This window comes from Podarcis gaigeae (genome assembly GCF_964106915.1).
Source record: "Podarcis gaigeae genome assembly, chromosome: 15".
NCBI classification, from domain to species: domain Eukaryota; kingdom Metazoa; phylum Chordata; class Lepidosauria; order Squamata; family Lacertidae; genus Podarcis; species Podarcis gaigeae.
In genome coordinates this window covers 22,866,951-22,883,758 of record NC_139692.1, presented here as the reverse complement: position 1 = coordinate 22,883,758, position 16,808 = coordinate 22,866,951, and the positions used below count along the sequence as shown (strand labels likewise).

At 45.0% G+C, this 16,808-nt stretch overlaps 1 protein-coding gene across 4 annotated transcripts in view; it reads right to left on the bottom strand.

Moving 5' to 3' along the window:
- The window catches only part of GRIK4 (glutamate ionotropic receptor kainate type subunit 4), a 476,479-nt gene that overhangs the window by 175,433 nt on the left and 284,238 nt on the right, over positions 1–16,808 (bottom strand). For all 4 annotated transcript variants that reach the window (XM_083713950.1, XM_083713948.1, XM_083713951.1 and 1 more), the window contains exon 3: positions 7,242–7,406. In XM_083713950.1, coding sequence (XP_083570076.1) covers positions 7,242–7,406 — 165 coding nt within the window. The remainder of the gene's footprint in view (positions 1–7,241; positions 7,407–16,808) is intronic.

Below are 16,808 nucleotides of genomic sequence, written 5' to 3'. Positions count from 1 at the left end.
GTTTTTGCTGTATGACCTTTACTAGTTGCTTGCTTGGGGGCTGAGTAGGAATTTTTGGGTGAGCTCCTGTTTGGCCTTGGGACTCTTCTTCTTTTGCCTAATCTGTACTGTTGGGAAGTGGAGTGGGTTTTGATCTGGACAGGAAGGAAAGGACAAGAGCAGAGCTGGTGGGAGGAATACCTCACGAGTTTTGGGGTACCAGGCACTCTTTGGTCTGGCTGCTTTGGCATCAGCGGTCGGTAGGGGTACCAGTTAAGGCATGTGCACCAGGGTGATAGCCAAACTGTTGGGGCTACGCTGCACTTGCCAGGTTCACACAACCAAGGTTTTTGTAGCAAGGAGGAAGAAATCCTTTTAACCCTTTGCTGTGGGGGCCACAGGAGCGGGAATTGCCTTAGGAAACCTCTCCGCCCACAGTAATCATGTTTAATTGGTTGCTTAAAGATCCTTTAGATTTCTCTACCACAGATTGTGTTTCCAGAGTCTTCTTAATGGTTTCCCTAAGGAATTTTCATGATGGCTTAAAAAAAAAAAAAAATCTCAAAATGATGTGGAAATGAACTTAAACCTGGAAAAATGAGAGAGAAATGGAAATGGAATTGCCCATGACTAGGTGGCGCTGTGGGTTAAAGCCTCAGCGCCTAGGACTTGCCGATCGAAAGGTCGGCGGTTCGAATCCCTGTGGCGGGGTGCGCTCCCACTGCTCGGTCCCAGCGCCTGCCAACCTAGCAGTTCGAAAGCACCTCCGGGTGCAAGTAGATAAATAGGGACCGCTTACCAGCGGGAAGGTAAACGGCGTTTCCGTGTGCGGCTCTGGCTCGCCAGAGCAGCGATGTCACGCTGGCCACGTGACCCGGAAGTGTCTCCGGACAGCGCTGGCCCCTGGCCTCTTGAGTGAGATGGGCGCACAACCCCAGAGTCTGTCAAGACTGGCCCGTACAGGCAGGGGTACCTTTACCTTTACCTTTAGGTGGGAGGTCTGCTCTGCTGCAGATCTGCCCCAATATACTTAAACACACTATTCTCCAAACAACTGCATTTTTACAGATAGCATACAGAACCCAAAGGATGTGATGAGCTCCTCTAGCTGTATCTTTATGGTCCAGGAGGACTGAATATGTTGGTATGAGATTATTCCTATGGAATTCTACCCTGTTCCCATTTCCCCTGTTTTTTAAACAGGTTTTGCAGTAAGATGAGGAGCCCCTCCTCATTCCGCACCATGCTCAATTAGAGATGACAGCTTCTCTTGCTGACTCATATAATCTTCCCCTGCCCTCTGCTGCTCATCACACACAGACTAAATGCCTTTTGAGGCCAGTCCAGAGATCACAATTCATCACACCATGGTAACATCTTTGAGCAGAAACTTGTTCTAACCTCCCTTCCTGCTCTAATACGTCCCGCTAAACCTAGACAGAAGACCAGCTTAACCCTCTGAAATATTGTCTTCCCTGTTTTAAATTAAAGCCTCAAATCCTCCCATTCATTTGGCCGGGTGCAAAGCCTCCATGTAGGTCCTTATAATGAATGGAGAGAAATTTACAGAAGTGTCACAATGGAAAAGACTGCAGGAGACGGACTGGTGAAGGGGAGGGAAGCAGGAAGAGCTCCTTTCTAGACCTTCTGAGTAAGCCGGCTTACAATTACATAGGCCACATTGCCTTCTATAAAGAGATTTAGGAAGTCAAAGAAACAAGGAAGGCAGGTTTTACCTGTAATTGCAAAGAGTGCCCCTCTCAATAACCTTTTTCTTTTCATTTTTTCCACTGCTGGCTCATTCCAATACACAGTAATTTGCTGTGCTTTTTCTTACAAGAATCAGTCAACATTGTTGCCTTTTGTTTGGTACAGAGACACCATGTCAAGCCACACTTGAACCCGATTAAGAAGTCACTGCATTTGTTCTGGTTTAGAAAAAGATTAAAACCCTGAAAAACCCTCTTTAAATATAAAAAATATCTCCCCCCCCTCCCTCAAAACCAGCTTTTTGAGCAGGAAAATAAAAGATGAAGAACCAGTTCGGTATTGTATATTTATAGCCTAGTCAATTATAACTCAAAACTGGAAATTTGCAAGGTTCCAATCAGCTTTTAGATTTAATTGTGTGTTTTATATATATATATATAACATTGGCCAATTAGCTGGTCAAATAAGAATTCAGAATTGCAAGCAATAATTTATTAGAACTTTAATAAATGAAGAGAAAGATTTATTCCAACTACAAATACTTTGGGAGTCTTCTAGAAGATTCCAAATTCCTGTCTCTTGGAGAAGCTTTATAGAGCAGTCATACCCTTTGACATTTCTCTGATGAAAACAGGGATCTCAATAATAATAATAATAATAATAATAATAATAATAATAATAATAATAATAATAATAATATTCTTATTTCTACCCCACCCATCTAACTGGGTTGCCCCAGCCACTCTGGGCAGCTTCCAACATATCTAAAAACATAAAAAATATTAAACATGAAAAAACTTCCCTATACAGGGCTGCCTTCTGATGTCTTCTAAAGGTTGCATGGTTACTTATCTCCTTGGCTTGGGGGTTATGTACGGTAACTCATTCTGTGATCAAATCAGAAACCAGGACAGCTTCTGTAAATCCGGGACTGTCCCTGGAAAATGTAGACACTTGGAGGGTCTGGAACAGTGTGCAAAACTATAGAAAGGTCTTTCTTTCTGCCCCCCTCCCTCCCCTGGAGTCAATGGTAGTTCTAAACAGCAGGGCAATTGTGACCTGTTTGTGTTGACTTCATGTTTCTTCAGCGACGTCTAAAGCTATACAGCCTATTTAAAACATGAGAAATCACGCCACCTGGCTTAATTGGCGAAGGAGGGCAGAGTGTTGCAGTCCTCCATGAGCCTAGTCCTCCGTGAGCCTAGTCCTCCGTGAGCAGTGTGTGGGTGCATCTGTGTCAATTGCAAGGCTAGAGCGCAATGGGCCTTCCTTCTTACTACTGATATCAGGAGACACCATGATCCAACAGAAAAACGTCGCTTGAGAACAGCTGGAAATATCTTACCCTATTGTAGGGTTGGGAAAGTTTCAGTCAAGGGCAGCCCAAATGATCAAGGGGGCGGAGTGACTTTCCTGTGAGGAAAGGTCACAGAATCTGCAACTTTTTAGTCTGGAGAAAAAGATGCAGCATCTTAGATGTGCGTAATAAAAAATATGCATGGCATGGAGGGAGTAAAGAGAGAAAAGTTTTTCTGCGTCTCTCATAAGACCAGAACTCTTGGACTTTCAATGAAGCTGAATGTTGGGAGATTCAGGACTGACTGATACAAGAATTTACCTTTTCATGCAGCACATAGTTCAGCTATGAAACTCTCTCCCACTAGAGGCAGTAATGGCTACCAATTTGGGTGGGTTTAAAAGAGGGTTTGGGAAAATTCATGTGGGAGAAGACTATCAATGGCTACTAGCCATGATGGCCTATGCGCTGCCTCCATGGTCAGGGACAGTAATGCTCTGGAGTGCAAGTTGCTGGAAACTGCAGGAAGGGAGGGTGCCCTTTTGCCTAGGTAATGCTTGCCGCTTTCCTGACCACTGTGAGGACAAGTGGGCCATTGGCTTGATACAGCAAATTCTTCTTATGCTGTTAAGCCCACAATCAAATAACAGGCAGTAAATCAAAACAAGCCAAACCCTACGCCAAAGGATAAATGGACATAAATCTGACATCAGGAATCACAAGACAGAGAAGCCAGTAGGAGAACACTTCAATCTCTCAATTCTCCCAATCTCTTCAATTCAATACAGGATCTCAAAGCAGCTGTCTTATTACAAAAGAATTTCAGAAATAGACTCGAAAGAGAAGTTGCTGAATTACAAGTTATTACTAAACTGAAAATTATGGAGAGACCTGGTCTGAATAGAGATAGGGGATTCTTGTCTCATTACACATGCTAAAGCTGTTTTTGGTCATCTGCATACTATCCCTTGCTTTTTTCTGTACGACTAATTGCAGTCATTAACAGTCGTCAGCAGGTTTACCATACCCATTGAGTCAATCACCCATCTCCTGCTACCCTTTTGAGGAAAACCTCACCCCACCCTCCAACTATATATAAGGGTCTGGTGACTTATGTTTCAGTGTATCTGAAGAAGTGTGCATGCACATGAAAGCTCATACCTAGAACAAACTTAGTCTCTAAGATGCTACTGGACTTTTTATTAATTTATTTATTAATACTATTAATACTGTAGTAGTTAGCTGATCTGGAGCTCAACCCTCTACTCTAGCTTCTCATAGAACAGTTCAGAGGAGTTTGTGATATTATCATAATGGTGAGATAAATTTGCACAGTAGGGAAATTTGTGAGATGGAATGGGGCAAAGGGAGAGAGAGAGAGACAGACAGACAGACAGACAGAGAGGATTTTACTGGTTAAGAACTACATCACAATCATTTTATTGTAGAGCAGATGATGTAATGTTTCTTTTCTTCCTTGTCCCCCATCCCTTTCTTTTTCGCTGATGGATGCCTTTCTATATTCATGTATTATCTTTGAAGATTTAATAAAGGGGGAAAGCGGAGAGGAGGAAAGAAATGGAATAAGCAAAAAAGACAGGAAGAGATGGAGAAAAGGATGAATGTGTATCTCATAGGACCCTCTTTAAAATGCTAATAGTATAGAATACATAATATCATCATTCTAGATGCATGTAATTGTGGGGATATGAGATTTAGCCAGCTAACAGCGGTACTTAGGAGTAATTCAAAATGCCCGAAACCTGACAATGGTATTAAAGAGATGTTTGAAAGCCTCGCAGCCATAGGTTAAAGTATCTAAATGGCTTCTATTAATATTGTATGCCATAACAAGCAATTGCACAGAGCCAAAGGTGAAAAGGCAGGCAAAACCTGAGCACTAGCAAATCCTTAAATTTATGGAGCCTATTTCTTAGATGACCTAAAAGCTGGAAGGGTGGGGGAGAGGCAAGCAGAGGGTGGTCTGGGAATCTTGCTTTTATCCAATTCCTCATCTTTTGAGTGCTCTTCCGCTTGGTGAGTGGAAATAGTAACACTGCCTCTCCAAAGTCTGGGATGTCACTAAAGGATGTCACTAAAGTACGAAAGGAGCTTTCAGGCATCAGGGACAGACAGGGCAGTCTACCGTAAAAAAAAAAAGCTTCTGTTTCCAAACCACTGAATGCCAACTTTGCAGGACTTGAAGACTTCTTGCCCCTTTTGGGGGTGGCGTGGTGTGGTGTGGTGTGGTGTGGTGTGGTGGGACAGGTTGCAAAAAGGGAGTAAGTGAAAGTGTTTGGCTAATCATAATATGGGCAGGAAGCATTGCCCTCCCTTTCCATTTCCCTTGGCCTAATGACAGTTCATTATGCATTCAGATCCTGCTAGCTATGTGGCCCTGTAGCATCAACACAGTTAGGTGGTCCCTGACTGGCTGGGATCTCTTGGAGAAGGAGAAAGAAGGGCAGGAACTGGAGAGGGAAATGTCAAAGCAGCAGATAAGAGGGGATGCGACAGCTGTCAATAGCAGCGCAAAAGATACTGCTTGAAGGGGGAGCAATTTGGTCTGCACAAAATCTCCCCATGTGCCCTTCAAAAAAAGTTGGTGGGCAACCATTCAGAGCAGCAGTATTCACTTAATTGCCATAGCTAATAGCTCGTGCTAGAGCCCACTTCTGTGGATTTCTGCCATCCTTGTTTTCTGGATTCACAGCAGGCAGTATTTTATATATATTTCACACCTGGCAATGCTAAAAGCTAACTTTAAACAACAACAGGAAAGCTGAGATTCATGTGCTTTAAATGTGCTAAAACCAGAGAAATCCTGTAAATGTGATGAGCCTATGTGTGGGAATTCCAAGAAGAGAATCGCCAGGATTATAAGGCATGAGACCCAAGAGGTATTGCAAACATTCGCGCCATCATAACGAGGCGCAAAGTGGTGTTTACAGCGTGTTAATTGATAAATGCTAGCTAATGTATTTTAATACCCTAACCAATGTTCCTGCAAGGGAAGTGCCCCGTGCAGCAAGCCAGGAGCATGATGGAAATTTTACGGTCTTTACTGGTCTTTACTCACGTGTGCTTCATAAATTGAGAGAGGGGCTCAGCGTCAGGAGCACAGCCATCCTGCTAGGCCATTATCAAACCCCATTACACACTTTAGGTAATTATCACAAGCCAATGTCTTGAGGGCACTGTCACAGCTAAAGAGACATGCAGTGTTACTAATGTGAGTCCTGATCTTTTTGGAGCCTACAATCAAGCACAACACTTACTATTTGTGAGTAATCCCGTTGGTTCCAATTAGATTGCTTATGGCAATAAGGATGCAGAGGTACGTCTCTTTCTGAATGCAATGCATAGGAGGGACCATGAATCATAGCACTGTAATGTTGGAAGGGACCCCAGGGGTCATCAAGTCCAACCCCAATGTCTCATGGGAACAAGAAAAGAATTGAGCCGCGTTCACACCACACATTCAAAGCACTGTGATACCACTCTAAACAGTCATGGTTTCTGTTATGTACTGAGTTGAATAGGATCCAAAATGCAGCAGTCTGATTGGTCCTAGAACAATAGGCTCCAGAATGCAGCAGTCTGATTGGTCCACAGGAGCCACCCAATCCAGCTCCAGGTGGAAGCGAATCCACGACCTGATTGGCCTACAGGAGAATCCTGGAATCAGCTAATCACGTGGGGCCCATTGGGTAAATAATGTATATAAAGCAAACATTTTGGGGAAAAATCCATTCCTCCTCACCACTATGAGCTGAATAAAGAGCATGAAATCCACTCTCGACTCCGAGTATATTTCAGTTTCCCTGCAAAGTTTTCCAGGAGTTGTAGTTTAAGGGGCTGAAGGTTGTTAGGAGTCTCCTCACAGAGCTACAATTTACAGAGTGCTTATCAATCTCTCTCCACATGAAACTCTTTTTCCTAGTTCTTTATCCAAGCAGGAACTGAGAACAAGGGTGGTGTGGTGTTCAAATCTGCCATGAAGCTCACTGGATGACCCTGGACCAGTCAATACCTTTTAGTCTAACCTACCTCACAGGGTTGTCATGAGAATAAATGGGAAAGGGGGGGGGGGCATGAGTTTGCAACAGAAAACCACAGAAACAGCAATAAGACATCTGCACAAAGGTAGGATTTCTAGTTCTGAAGCTGGCACTTCCAGTTATTACTATTATTGTTATTACTTCTTAGAAATTGAGCACTGCTCACAAAACCCAGGTCAAAGAGACATACATACTGGTCTCAGCTGTTTCATATTCGCTGTCTCTCAGCAGCTCGAAAATGTCCACCTCCACTTTGGCTTTCCCCACCCGCTCCGGAGCTCGATTTATCCGATTCTTGGCCAGGGTGATAGAGAGCCGTTCGCCTCTGCTGCACTCCATCGGGTCGTCCAAAATGGCGGCTGCAAAACAAACAAAGAAACAAACAAACCCATAACAGATGGAAGGTGAGTGGGAAAGGGCATAAAAATGGAGGCTGCAAGCAAGTGGATCAGTAACCACACATTTCAAGATGGCAACGTGAGAGGAGGGTTGTTTTTCTTCTTCTTCTTCTGTGGCCTGAATAAGAAGGCTGCTTTCAAGGCAGGTCCTATACAAATCCAATCTGCCCACTCAAATTGTTGCATTGCAGCAGACGAGAAAGAAATGCTGCGTTTTGCTTGCTTGTAGAAAGGTTTTTGGTTTTGTTGTTTTTGGTTTTGGCTTTTTTTAAAAAAAAAAAAAACAGAAGGCGTTTAACATCAATCTCAATATTCAACGATGTGCCAGGAAGAAGTCTGCAGTACTGTTTGTCAATTCTTGTTAATAAAATATGTTGCTCTTAACTATTCAATTTTAGCAAGTGAAGGGGGTCAGGAAGAGCCTTTTTGATTCATGAATTATTCTTTTCTGTGTGTGCCCTCAAACCCTCACTTCCTCTGGCACTAATAAGGACTAAGTTGCCCTATGGTGGAATGGAACAAGCAAAGGGGTCTGTAGTTACACCATCTGAGGCTTCTGGGGGCACAACAGCTGAAAAGTGCCTAGGGAAAGGGGGGCGAGGAAGAGGCAGGAAAGGAGGGGCAGTAGCCTGAGAAGATAGCAAGGGGCTAGGAATGAAGCCTTGGACAAGAAGGCTCAGAGGAATGTGAGCAAACAAGAGACATGAAACAGAGACTTGTAGAGTTGCAAGGGACCCTCAGGACCATCCAATCCAAACCTCACAGCTAAAGAACCCCTGATAGCCATCCAACCTCTCTTTAAAAACCTCCAAGGAAGGGGAGTCCACCACCTTCTGAGGCAGCCTGTTCCACTGTCAAACAACTCTTACTCTCAGAAAGTTCTTCCTAATGTTTAGTTGGAATCACCTTTCTTGACGGGTCTTCAGATATGGATATCATATCACCTCTCAGTTTTCTCTTCTCCAGGCTGGCCATACTCAGCTCCCTCAACTGTTCCTTATAATCCTTGGTTTCCAGACTCTTGATCATCTTGGTTGCCCTCCTCTGAACACATTCCAGCTTGTCAACATCCTTCTTAAATTGTGCTGCCCCCCAAACCGGACACAGTACTTCTGATCAAGGCGGAACAGAGTGGCACTATTACTTCTTTTGAGCTGGACACTACACTTCTGTTGATGCATCCTACAACAGCATTAGCTTTTCCTTCCTTCTGTATCACATTGTTGACACATGTTAAACTTGTGGCTTAAGAATTGGAAGGAAGAATTATTTGGACAAGGGACTACAGTGGTACAGGAACACAGGGAACTGCCTTATTCTGAGTCATACCAATGGTTCCATCTAGCTTCAACTGGCAGTGGGACTCCAAGATTTCAGAGAGAAGAGATGGCAGGAGATGCTGGGAACTGAACCTGGGACCTTCTGCATGAAAAGCAGGTGTTCTACCATAGGGCTACAACCCTTCCCCAGAGGTATGGAAGGATAAAGTTCACATCTTATAGGAAGCTGCCTGATACCAAGTAAAACCATCAGTCCATGTGAAGGAGCTTACAAGTGAGCCAGGTCAACCACAGGGCAGGTACGCACATGGGAGGCAGGGAATTAGCTTTTTATTAGCAGAAAATAACAACACAGCAGAGTCCTCTGGCTCCCCTTAATCCAGCTGAGACACTGCTGAAACTGACCAGAAGAAGAATCTTTATTTGCATCAGCCACTAGCCATAGCAATAAAATAAAATAAAATATACTGGAGACAGAGGTAAAAGCTTAACTATACAAAATACATTCTGGAGGATTACATCAATAAATAATAGATCTTATTTTAATTGTTCCTGCTAAAAAAATTGCAGTTTTTGCTGTCAGCTGATTATCTTGATCTGCCAGAAGAAATGACACAGTAGCAATGGTTGAATGACCTGGTATGGATAGTAATAGAAGGGTAATAACCTTACCCCTCAAATCTTTATAAAGAGTGCAAGCTAGAAGCACATGAACCACTGACTCAATACAGCCATCTCCACATGGACATGACTGTTTTTCCAGCAGAATTTTTAAAAATTGACCTTCAAGTACAGCTGAAGGCAGGATATTCAATCTTGCACAAGTGAAAGCGCGTCTGTATTTTGGAATTGTTAAATTTTGCAAAGTGGTTGCCAACATGTCAAAATAACTAGGTGGAAAATAATCATTCCATGTACAAAATTTCCTCATCATGGCCAAATTATTCTGTCTCTCAATATCATATAGGCACTGTATAATTAAATTATTTGCTTTACTGAAGTCCAGTGTTAATAACTGTCGTGGTGGTAAACCAGAAAAGTAAAACTTTTGGTTGACAATTTTAGTCCAAGTGCTCTCATGGCAATCTTGCGGTACTAAGGGTAGCAGACCGGTGGGGTTTAAATTTAGCCGAAGCCAATAATTAAATGTCCTACACCAAATCTGTAATTTAACAGAGGGGAGATTAGCTTCCAAGCGCAATGAAGCATTTGGAACACTGGATGGAACAGGAAAAAATTGCCTTAGGAACTTAAGATTGAACAGCTTCTGTAGTTCCAAGGTGAACGCCTGTCCAAATCTGAGCCCCGTATAATAACTGTGCTAGGGGTTTAGCTTTACACACTTCAGGTGCTGATGAGATATGACTGCCACCTTTCATAAGGAAAAAGCGTGTCAGAATTTTGGCACTGTGAGATGCTTTTTCCTTTGCATATTTCTGATGTGCTCTCCATGACCCTGTTGACTGAAAAATAAGGTTATTTAAAGACTTTAACTTGTTCAGTCAACTGATTATCCATATACCATCTATGGTCCCTATAGTTCCTTGAAAACACCATGACTTTAGTCTGAAACTGACCACTTGCTCCTCTTGTGTCTACCTCTGGATCCCTCCAAAGGCTGCAAAGAGGGGTTGGGCTCCTCCTATGGGCCTATCTGACCCACTGCTCAGCAGTGCAGGACTCTTCTTGATTGGGGTGTCAGAGGGGGACAAGAGCCACCAGGACTGGGGCTGTCCTGCTTCTGGGTAGCAAGGACAACCTCTGACTCCTCTCAGCCTGAATCTGCATTCACACTGTGACTCTCAGCCTCTAACCCTCTCCTGAAAGGCCCTCTTTCTCCTGAACAACCCCTTGATTGCTCAAACCCCTTGCTTCTAGCACCTCCCAGCTCATCCCTTCTGCAGACTGCTCTTCAGTGTCCCACCACCAGGATCTGGGATCTCAACACATCGTCTTCTGTGTCCTCCCTGGGGAGCTCTTGGGTGGGCAGCTCCCACTGCTCTTCCTCATCCAGCTGGTTCCTGACAGTCCATCTAGTTCAGTATCACCGGCACTGACTGGCAGAAGCTCTTGATGGCTTCAGAGAGGAATACACACACACAAAGCCCTACCTGGAGATACTAGGGATTGAACCTTGGGCTGTCTGCATGCAAAGCATGGGCTCTGTCACTGAGCTATGGTCCTTCCTCGTAAATTGGAAACCATCAGTTAGATACAGGAGGCTTTTCGCACCCAGCCAGCCATACAGAAACGCCTTTTCCTGCAGAGTGCAACTTCTGAAGTCTGTGAACATCACAGCCATTACCTGCATCTTGCTCACTCAGCAGGTGCCTTTGCTTTGGGCCCATCTGACTCTGTGAGACAGAGCCTGCAAGAAGCTACCCCTTCCCAATTCATTCATTCATTCATTCATTCATTCATCTTAGAATGACATAGAAGTGTAGGGAAGAGGTGATGAACTCCTGTCCTAAGACATGTTCCAAAATGCTCCTCCCACCACTTTAAAAATCTTAGAGGATGAAGAATCATCTGAAAGGACTTAAGGTTCTTCTTCTTCTTCTTCTTCTTCTTCTTCTTCTTCTTCTTCTTCTTCTTCTTCTTCTTCTTCTTCATTATTATTACTTATACCCTACCCATCTGGCGGGCCTCCCCAGCCACTCTGGGCAGCTTCCAAAAGCATATTAAAAACACAATAAAGCATCAAACATTAAAAGCTTCCCTAAACTTCCCTAAACAGCCTTCAGATGTATTCTAAAAGTCAGATACTTGTTTATTTCCTTGGTGGGAGGGCGTTTCACAGGGTGGGAGCCACTACCGAGAAGGCCCTCAGCCTGGTTCCCTGTAACCTCAATTCTCTCTTTGTGGAAAGTGCCAGAAGGCCCTCAGAGCTGGACCTCAGTGTCTGGGCAGAACAATGTCACCCCAATATTAAGCCCACATCAGCATTATACTTTTAAAGCAGGATCATGCCATATTAGACAGGCATGGGTTTCCTCCAAAGTATCCTGGGAATTGTAGTTTGTTAAGGGTGCAGAGCATTGTTAGGAGACCACATTCCCCTCCCAAAGCTACAACTCCCCGATTTTGCTGGAATGCGGGATTGATTGGTAAACCACTCTGGGAATTGTAGCTCTGTGAGGTGGCAGAGGGATTCCTTAACAACGCTCAGCACCCTTAACAAACGACGCTTCCTGGGATTTTTGGGGGAAACCTACCATATTTTTTGCTCTATAAGACTCACTTTTTCCCTCCTAAAAAGTAAGGGGAAATGTGTGTGCCTCTTATGGAGCGAGTGCAGGCTGTGCAGCTATCCCAGAAGCCAAAACAGCAAGAGGGATTGCTGCTTTCACTGCACAGCGATCCCTCTTGCTGTTCTGGCTTCTGAGATTCAGAATATATTTTTTTTCTTGTTTTCCTCCTCCAAAAACGAGGTGCGTCTTGTGGTCTGGTGCATCTTATAGAGTGAAAAATACGGTACTTTACATGTATAGTTGAAGATGGAGCCCAAGTGAAGGAGAAGGTCCCAGAGGTCTACCCTGGGAGAGCATGGATAAATCAAGCAAGCGGCATGCCTGTTTTTATACCAGACTGTAGAGTTTTTCAATGCGATGCAAAAATAACCTCAGCATAGTTGTCATGAAGCTTCCACTAAGTAACTTTTTTTTAAAAAAAATATTGAATGGCTTGAACTTTTCTGCAGAAATGAACAACCAGAGGAGTAGGGTTTTTTTTTTTTTTTTTGTCCCTTACAGATTTTGACTGAAAGTATCCTTATAGAACAGAGCAGGAAAGTGGGCAGAGTTAAGTGGTTCATGTAGGTGGGTGGGCCCAGTGGTGGTGCTTTGAATTCTTTTATCATTTTTGCAGGAAAGCCTCTGCTGGCCTCTGGTTACAGCACCAAGCTCTGCTTAATCGCTGTAGCTTAAAAGGTAAAAAAAAAACCCCATCCAACCCTAAAGTGCCAGGACTCCACATGAAGGAATAAACACAACAGTGAAAGAGGAGCTGGTGGTATAAAATAGCATCTTTTCCCTTGCAAGTACACACAGATCTCCCATTAAATTTAACAGGATTGGCATGGACGAATTGAGAGACGGCGAGATAAATTAGACAGATAATGCACGCTCTGTTTCCTGAGCCGCTATTCATGCACATCCATTCTCCGAAACCCGGCACCAACATCACAGAACGCTAGCTCCTGGGCCACCGGCGTGCTTGCAAAGCTTTTCAAGGCAGCACAAGAATGCACAGCTATCTACTAATGAGAAGAAGAAGAAAAACCTCAAACCCATTCTAATACATATGCACACAATTCCTGGGCATGCCATGTAATTTTTGAAAAATGCAGAGGAAATTTGCTGTCTCCGCCAGGACTTTTCAAGACTAAATTTCATGCTGCGTGACTTTGCAAAGTGCCCTGGGGAGGGGTTGTTTTGCAGAAGAGAAATTGGGGTGGGGGTGGGGCGGGGACAGTGCTTAACCCATTTGTTGTAGCCTCTCCCTCCCCAATGGTGTTTTTAAGCCTGTGCCTGTGTGGGTTAAACTTGGCTCTTGTAACATTAAGGGGTGAATCAATGGAGTACTGCACACTACCTAAATATTTCCCATTACGCTGTTCATTTCCCCTGGTCTTCGTCATTTGCATGTGTAATGTGTATCACCAAATCCTCAAATCCTTGCTCCTCCAAGAATGGTTTTTGCCACCCTTTTGCTTCCCAAAGTAGTGTTTAAAGAGTTGCACCTGATAACACTAATGGTGGTTAAAAGCAGCTGAGAAAAGGTGGAGGAGTCTCAGGAAAAGTTTGACCGGCGTTCTTTTTGTGGGTATTTTCTGCAACATGCCAATCATAGTACAATGGTACCTCAGGTTAAGTATTTAATTCATTCTGGAGGTCTGTTCTTAACCTGAAGCACCACTTTAGCTAATGAGACCTCCTGCTGCCGCTGCACCGCCAAAGTACGATTACTGTTCTCATCCTGAAGCAAAGTTCTTAACCCGAGGTAACCTGAAGCGTATGTAACCCGAGGTACCACTGTAGTGGATTTATACTGGGTGCATCATTCTGTTTTATTAGTTGTTCTGCAATGCTTTCCTTGTGTTACCACATCTTTGCTGGTTGGAGGGGCAGCCTTGCACAATACTACAGCAAAAACAGGACATACGGTACATACACACCAGTGGAGTATTTGCGGTCTGAAATGTTGCAGGATTTTAGCAAAAAATGATGGGACGTGCACCTATTTACCAAGGAAAACTGGGGATTGAATTTGGGTTCTTCTGCATGCAAGGCAGATATTCTGTCATTAAGATATAGACCTTCTATAAGAGAAGCAAAAAATGAGTGTGTATACCAGGCTTCCTCAACCTTGTTTTGAGACTACAATTCCCATCATCCCTGTACTTTGTACAGGCCGCTGGTCCTGCTAGCTAGGGATCATGGGAGTTGTAGAACAAAAACATCTGGAGGGCCGAGTTTGAGGAAGCCTGGTGTACACCGTAGGCAGTCATAAAAAGGTAAAGAAAAACAACCCTGACAGTTAAGTCCAGTCATGGACGACTCTGGGGTTGCGGCGCTCATCTTGCTTTACTGGCTGAGGGAGCTGGCGTTTGTCCACAGACAGTTTTTTCCAGGTCATATGGCCAGCATGACTAAGCTGCTTCTGGTGAAACCAGAGCAGCGCACGGAAATGCCATTTACCTTCCCGCTGGAGCGGTACCTATTTATTTACTTGCACTTTTTGGCGTGCTTTCAAACTGCTAGGTTGGCAGGAGTAGGGACCGAGCAACAGGAGCTCACCCCGTCACGGGGATTCGAACTGCTGACCTTCTGATCAGCAAGCCCTAGTCTCAGTGGTTTAGACCACAGCGCCACCCACGTCATAGACTCTACCATAATTGGTTGTATCCAATGCTAGCTCTACTCAGAGTTGACCCATTGGAGTTAATGAAAACAGGAAATGTTGGTTCATTAATTTGAACAAGTCTACTCTGAGCAGATGGGACGCAGGTGGCGCTGTGGGTTAAAGCCTCAGCGCCTAGGACTTGCCGATCGAAAGGTCGGTGGTTCGAATCCCTGCGGCGGGGTGCGCTCCCGCTGCTCGGTCCCAGCGCCTGCCAACCTAGCAGTTCGAAAGCACCTCCGGGTGCAAGTAGATAAATAGGGACCGCTTACCAGCGGGAAGGTAAACGGCGTTTCCGTGTGTGGCTCTGGCTCGCCAGAGCAGCGATGTCACGCTGGCCACGTGACCCGGAAGTGTCTCCGGACAGCGCTGGCCCCTGGCCTCTTGAGTGAGATGGGCGCACAACCCCAGAGTCTGTCAAGACTGGCCCGTACGGGCACAGGTACCTTTACCTTTACCTTTACTCTGAGCAGAACCTAGCTGGATGCAAACCATATGATAGCACAGGCTTTGGATGACAGAGGCATCTGGCTGAATCCTTGGCATCTCCATTAAAAGAATCTCAGGGTGGGGAAACCCACTTTGCCCAAGAAGAATCTGGAGATCCACTGTCTATAATGTGGGCAACCCTGAGCCAGGGAGCCTCCTTCAGCATAAAGGAACTTCATATGTTCATAAGGGCTGTCACAGCCATGTAGAAAAATGGCCAGAGGGCTCTTCATTGGACTAGGGAAGGCAGCCTTTTTGGACAGCTTCTGAAAAGCTGCCATCTGCTTTGGACAGAGTGCCCAGAATCAAAGAGATAGATTGAAGAGGAGAGGCAGGGCCTGCTAAGGTTTGCAGTCAGTCCTCTCCGCCACCCCCCACCTTCTTAAGGTCTCAAAAAATAATAATTTCTGGCCTCGTTACAATTAATGCCCAGAATGAAGGTTAAGAAAGAAGGCCCTTTAGCTATTAATTCAATTGCTGCATTAACTTCTGGGCATGAAAAACATTTGTATTTCCTTTGGCTAAAATAGAATAGGGGGAAAGGCTGTAGTTCAGCTGTAGAGCATCTGCTTTGCATGCAGAAGGTATCAGGCAGGGCTGTCTTAAACATATGTGGCGCTGGGGTGCAAAGATCCACCTGGCGCCCACCCCAGCACAGCCCAGGGCAACAAACCAGCCCGAGGCATCGGCGTCTGCAACTGAGTGAAGCCGGGCACCTCATGGTGTACCTCATTCACAGTATTGAGGAAAAGAACCACCAGTAATGTTTTCCTGTTCACCTAAAAACAATGCTTATACAGTGGTACCTCTGGATGCGAATGGGATCTGTTCCGGAGCCCTGTTCGCATCCTGAAGTGAACACAACGCACGTCTGCACGTGTGCAGGTTGCTATTCGCCACTTCCGTGCATGCACGTGACATCATTTTGAGCGGCTGTGCATGTGTGAGTGGTGAAACCCGGAAGTAACGTGCTTCATTACTTCCGGGTCGCTGTGGAGCGCAACCCGAAAATGCTTAACCTGAAGCTACTTCAACCTGAGGTATAACTGTATGTCAAGAAAAATTATGGGATATCCTCACTCAGGAAGAGCTCTGCAGCATCAGGCTAAGAGCCCATCTAGTCAAGAAGAAGAAGAGTTTGGATTTGATATCCCGCTTTATCACTACCCGAAGGAGTCTCAAAGCGGCTAACAATCTCCTTTCCCTTCCTCCCCTACAACAAACACTCTGCGAGGTGAGTGTGGCTGAGAGACTTCAGAGAAGTGTAACTAGCCCAAGGTCACCCAGCAGCTGCATGTGGAGGAGCGGCAGTGGCGTAGCGTGGGGGGTGCAGGGGGGGCCGGCCGCAACGGGCGCAACATCTGGGGGTTAGGGTTAGGGGGCGCAATTCCACGGGTTAGGGGGCGCAAATCCACGGATTAGGGGGTGCAAATTACTTGCCTTGCCCCGGGTGCTGACAACCCACGCTACGCCACTGAGGAGCGGGGAAGCGAACCCGCTTCACCAGATTATGAGTCCACCACTCTTAACCACTACACCACACTGGCTCTCTAGTCAAGCATTCAGTTCCTAAGTGACCATCCCAGATGTTTATGGGAAGCCCTTGTGCAGGACATGAGCACCATAGCCCTCTCTCTGCCATTCCCCAGTAACTCATATTCTGGCTGCATACACACCAAATGTTTAAAGGACT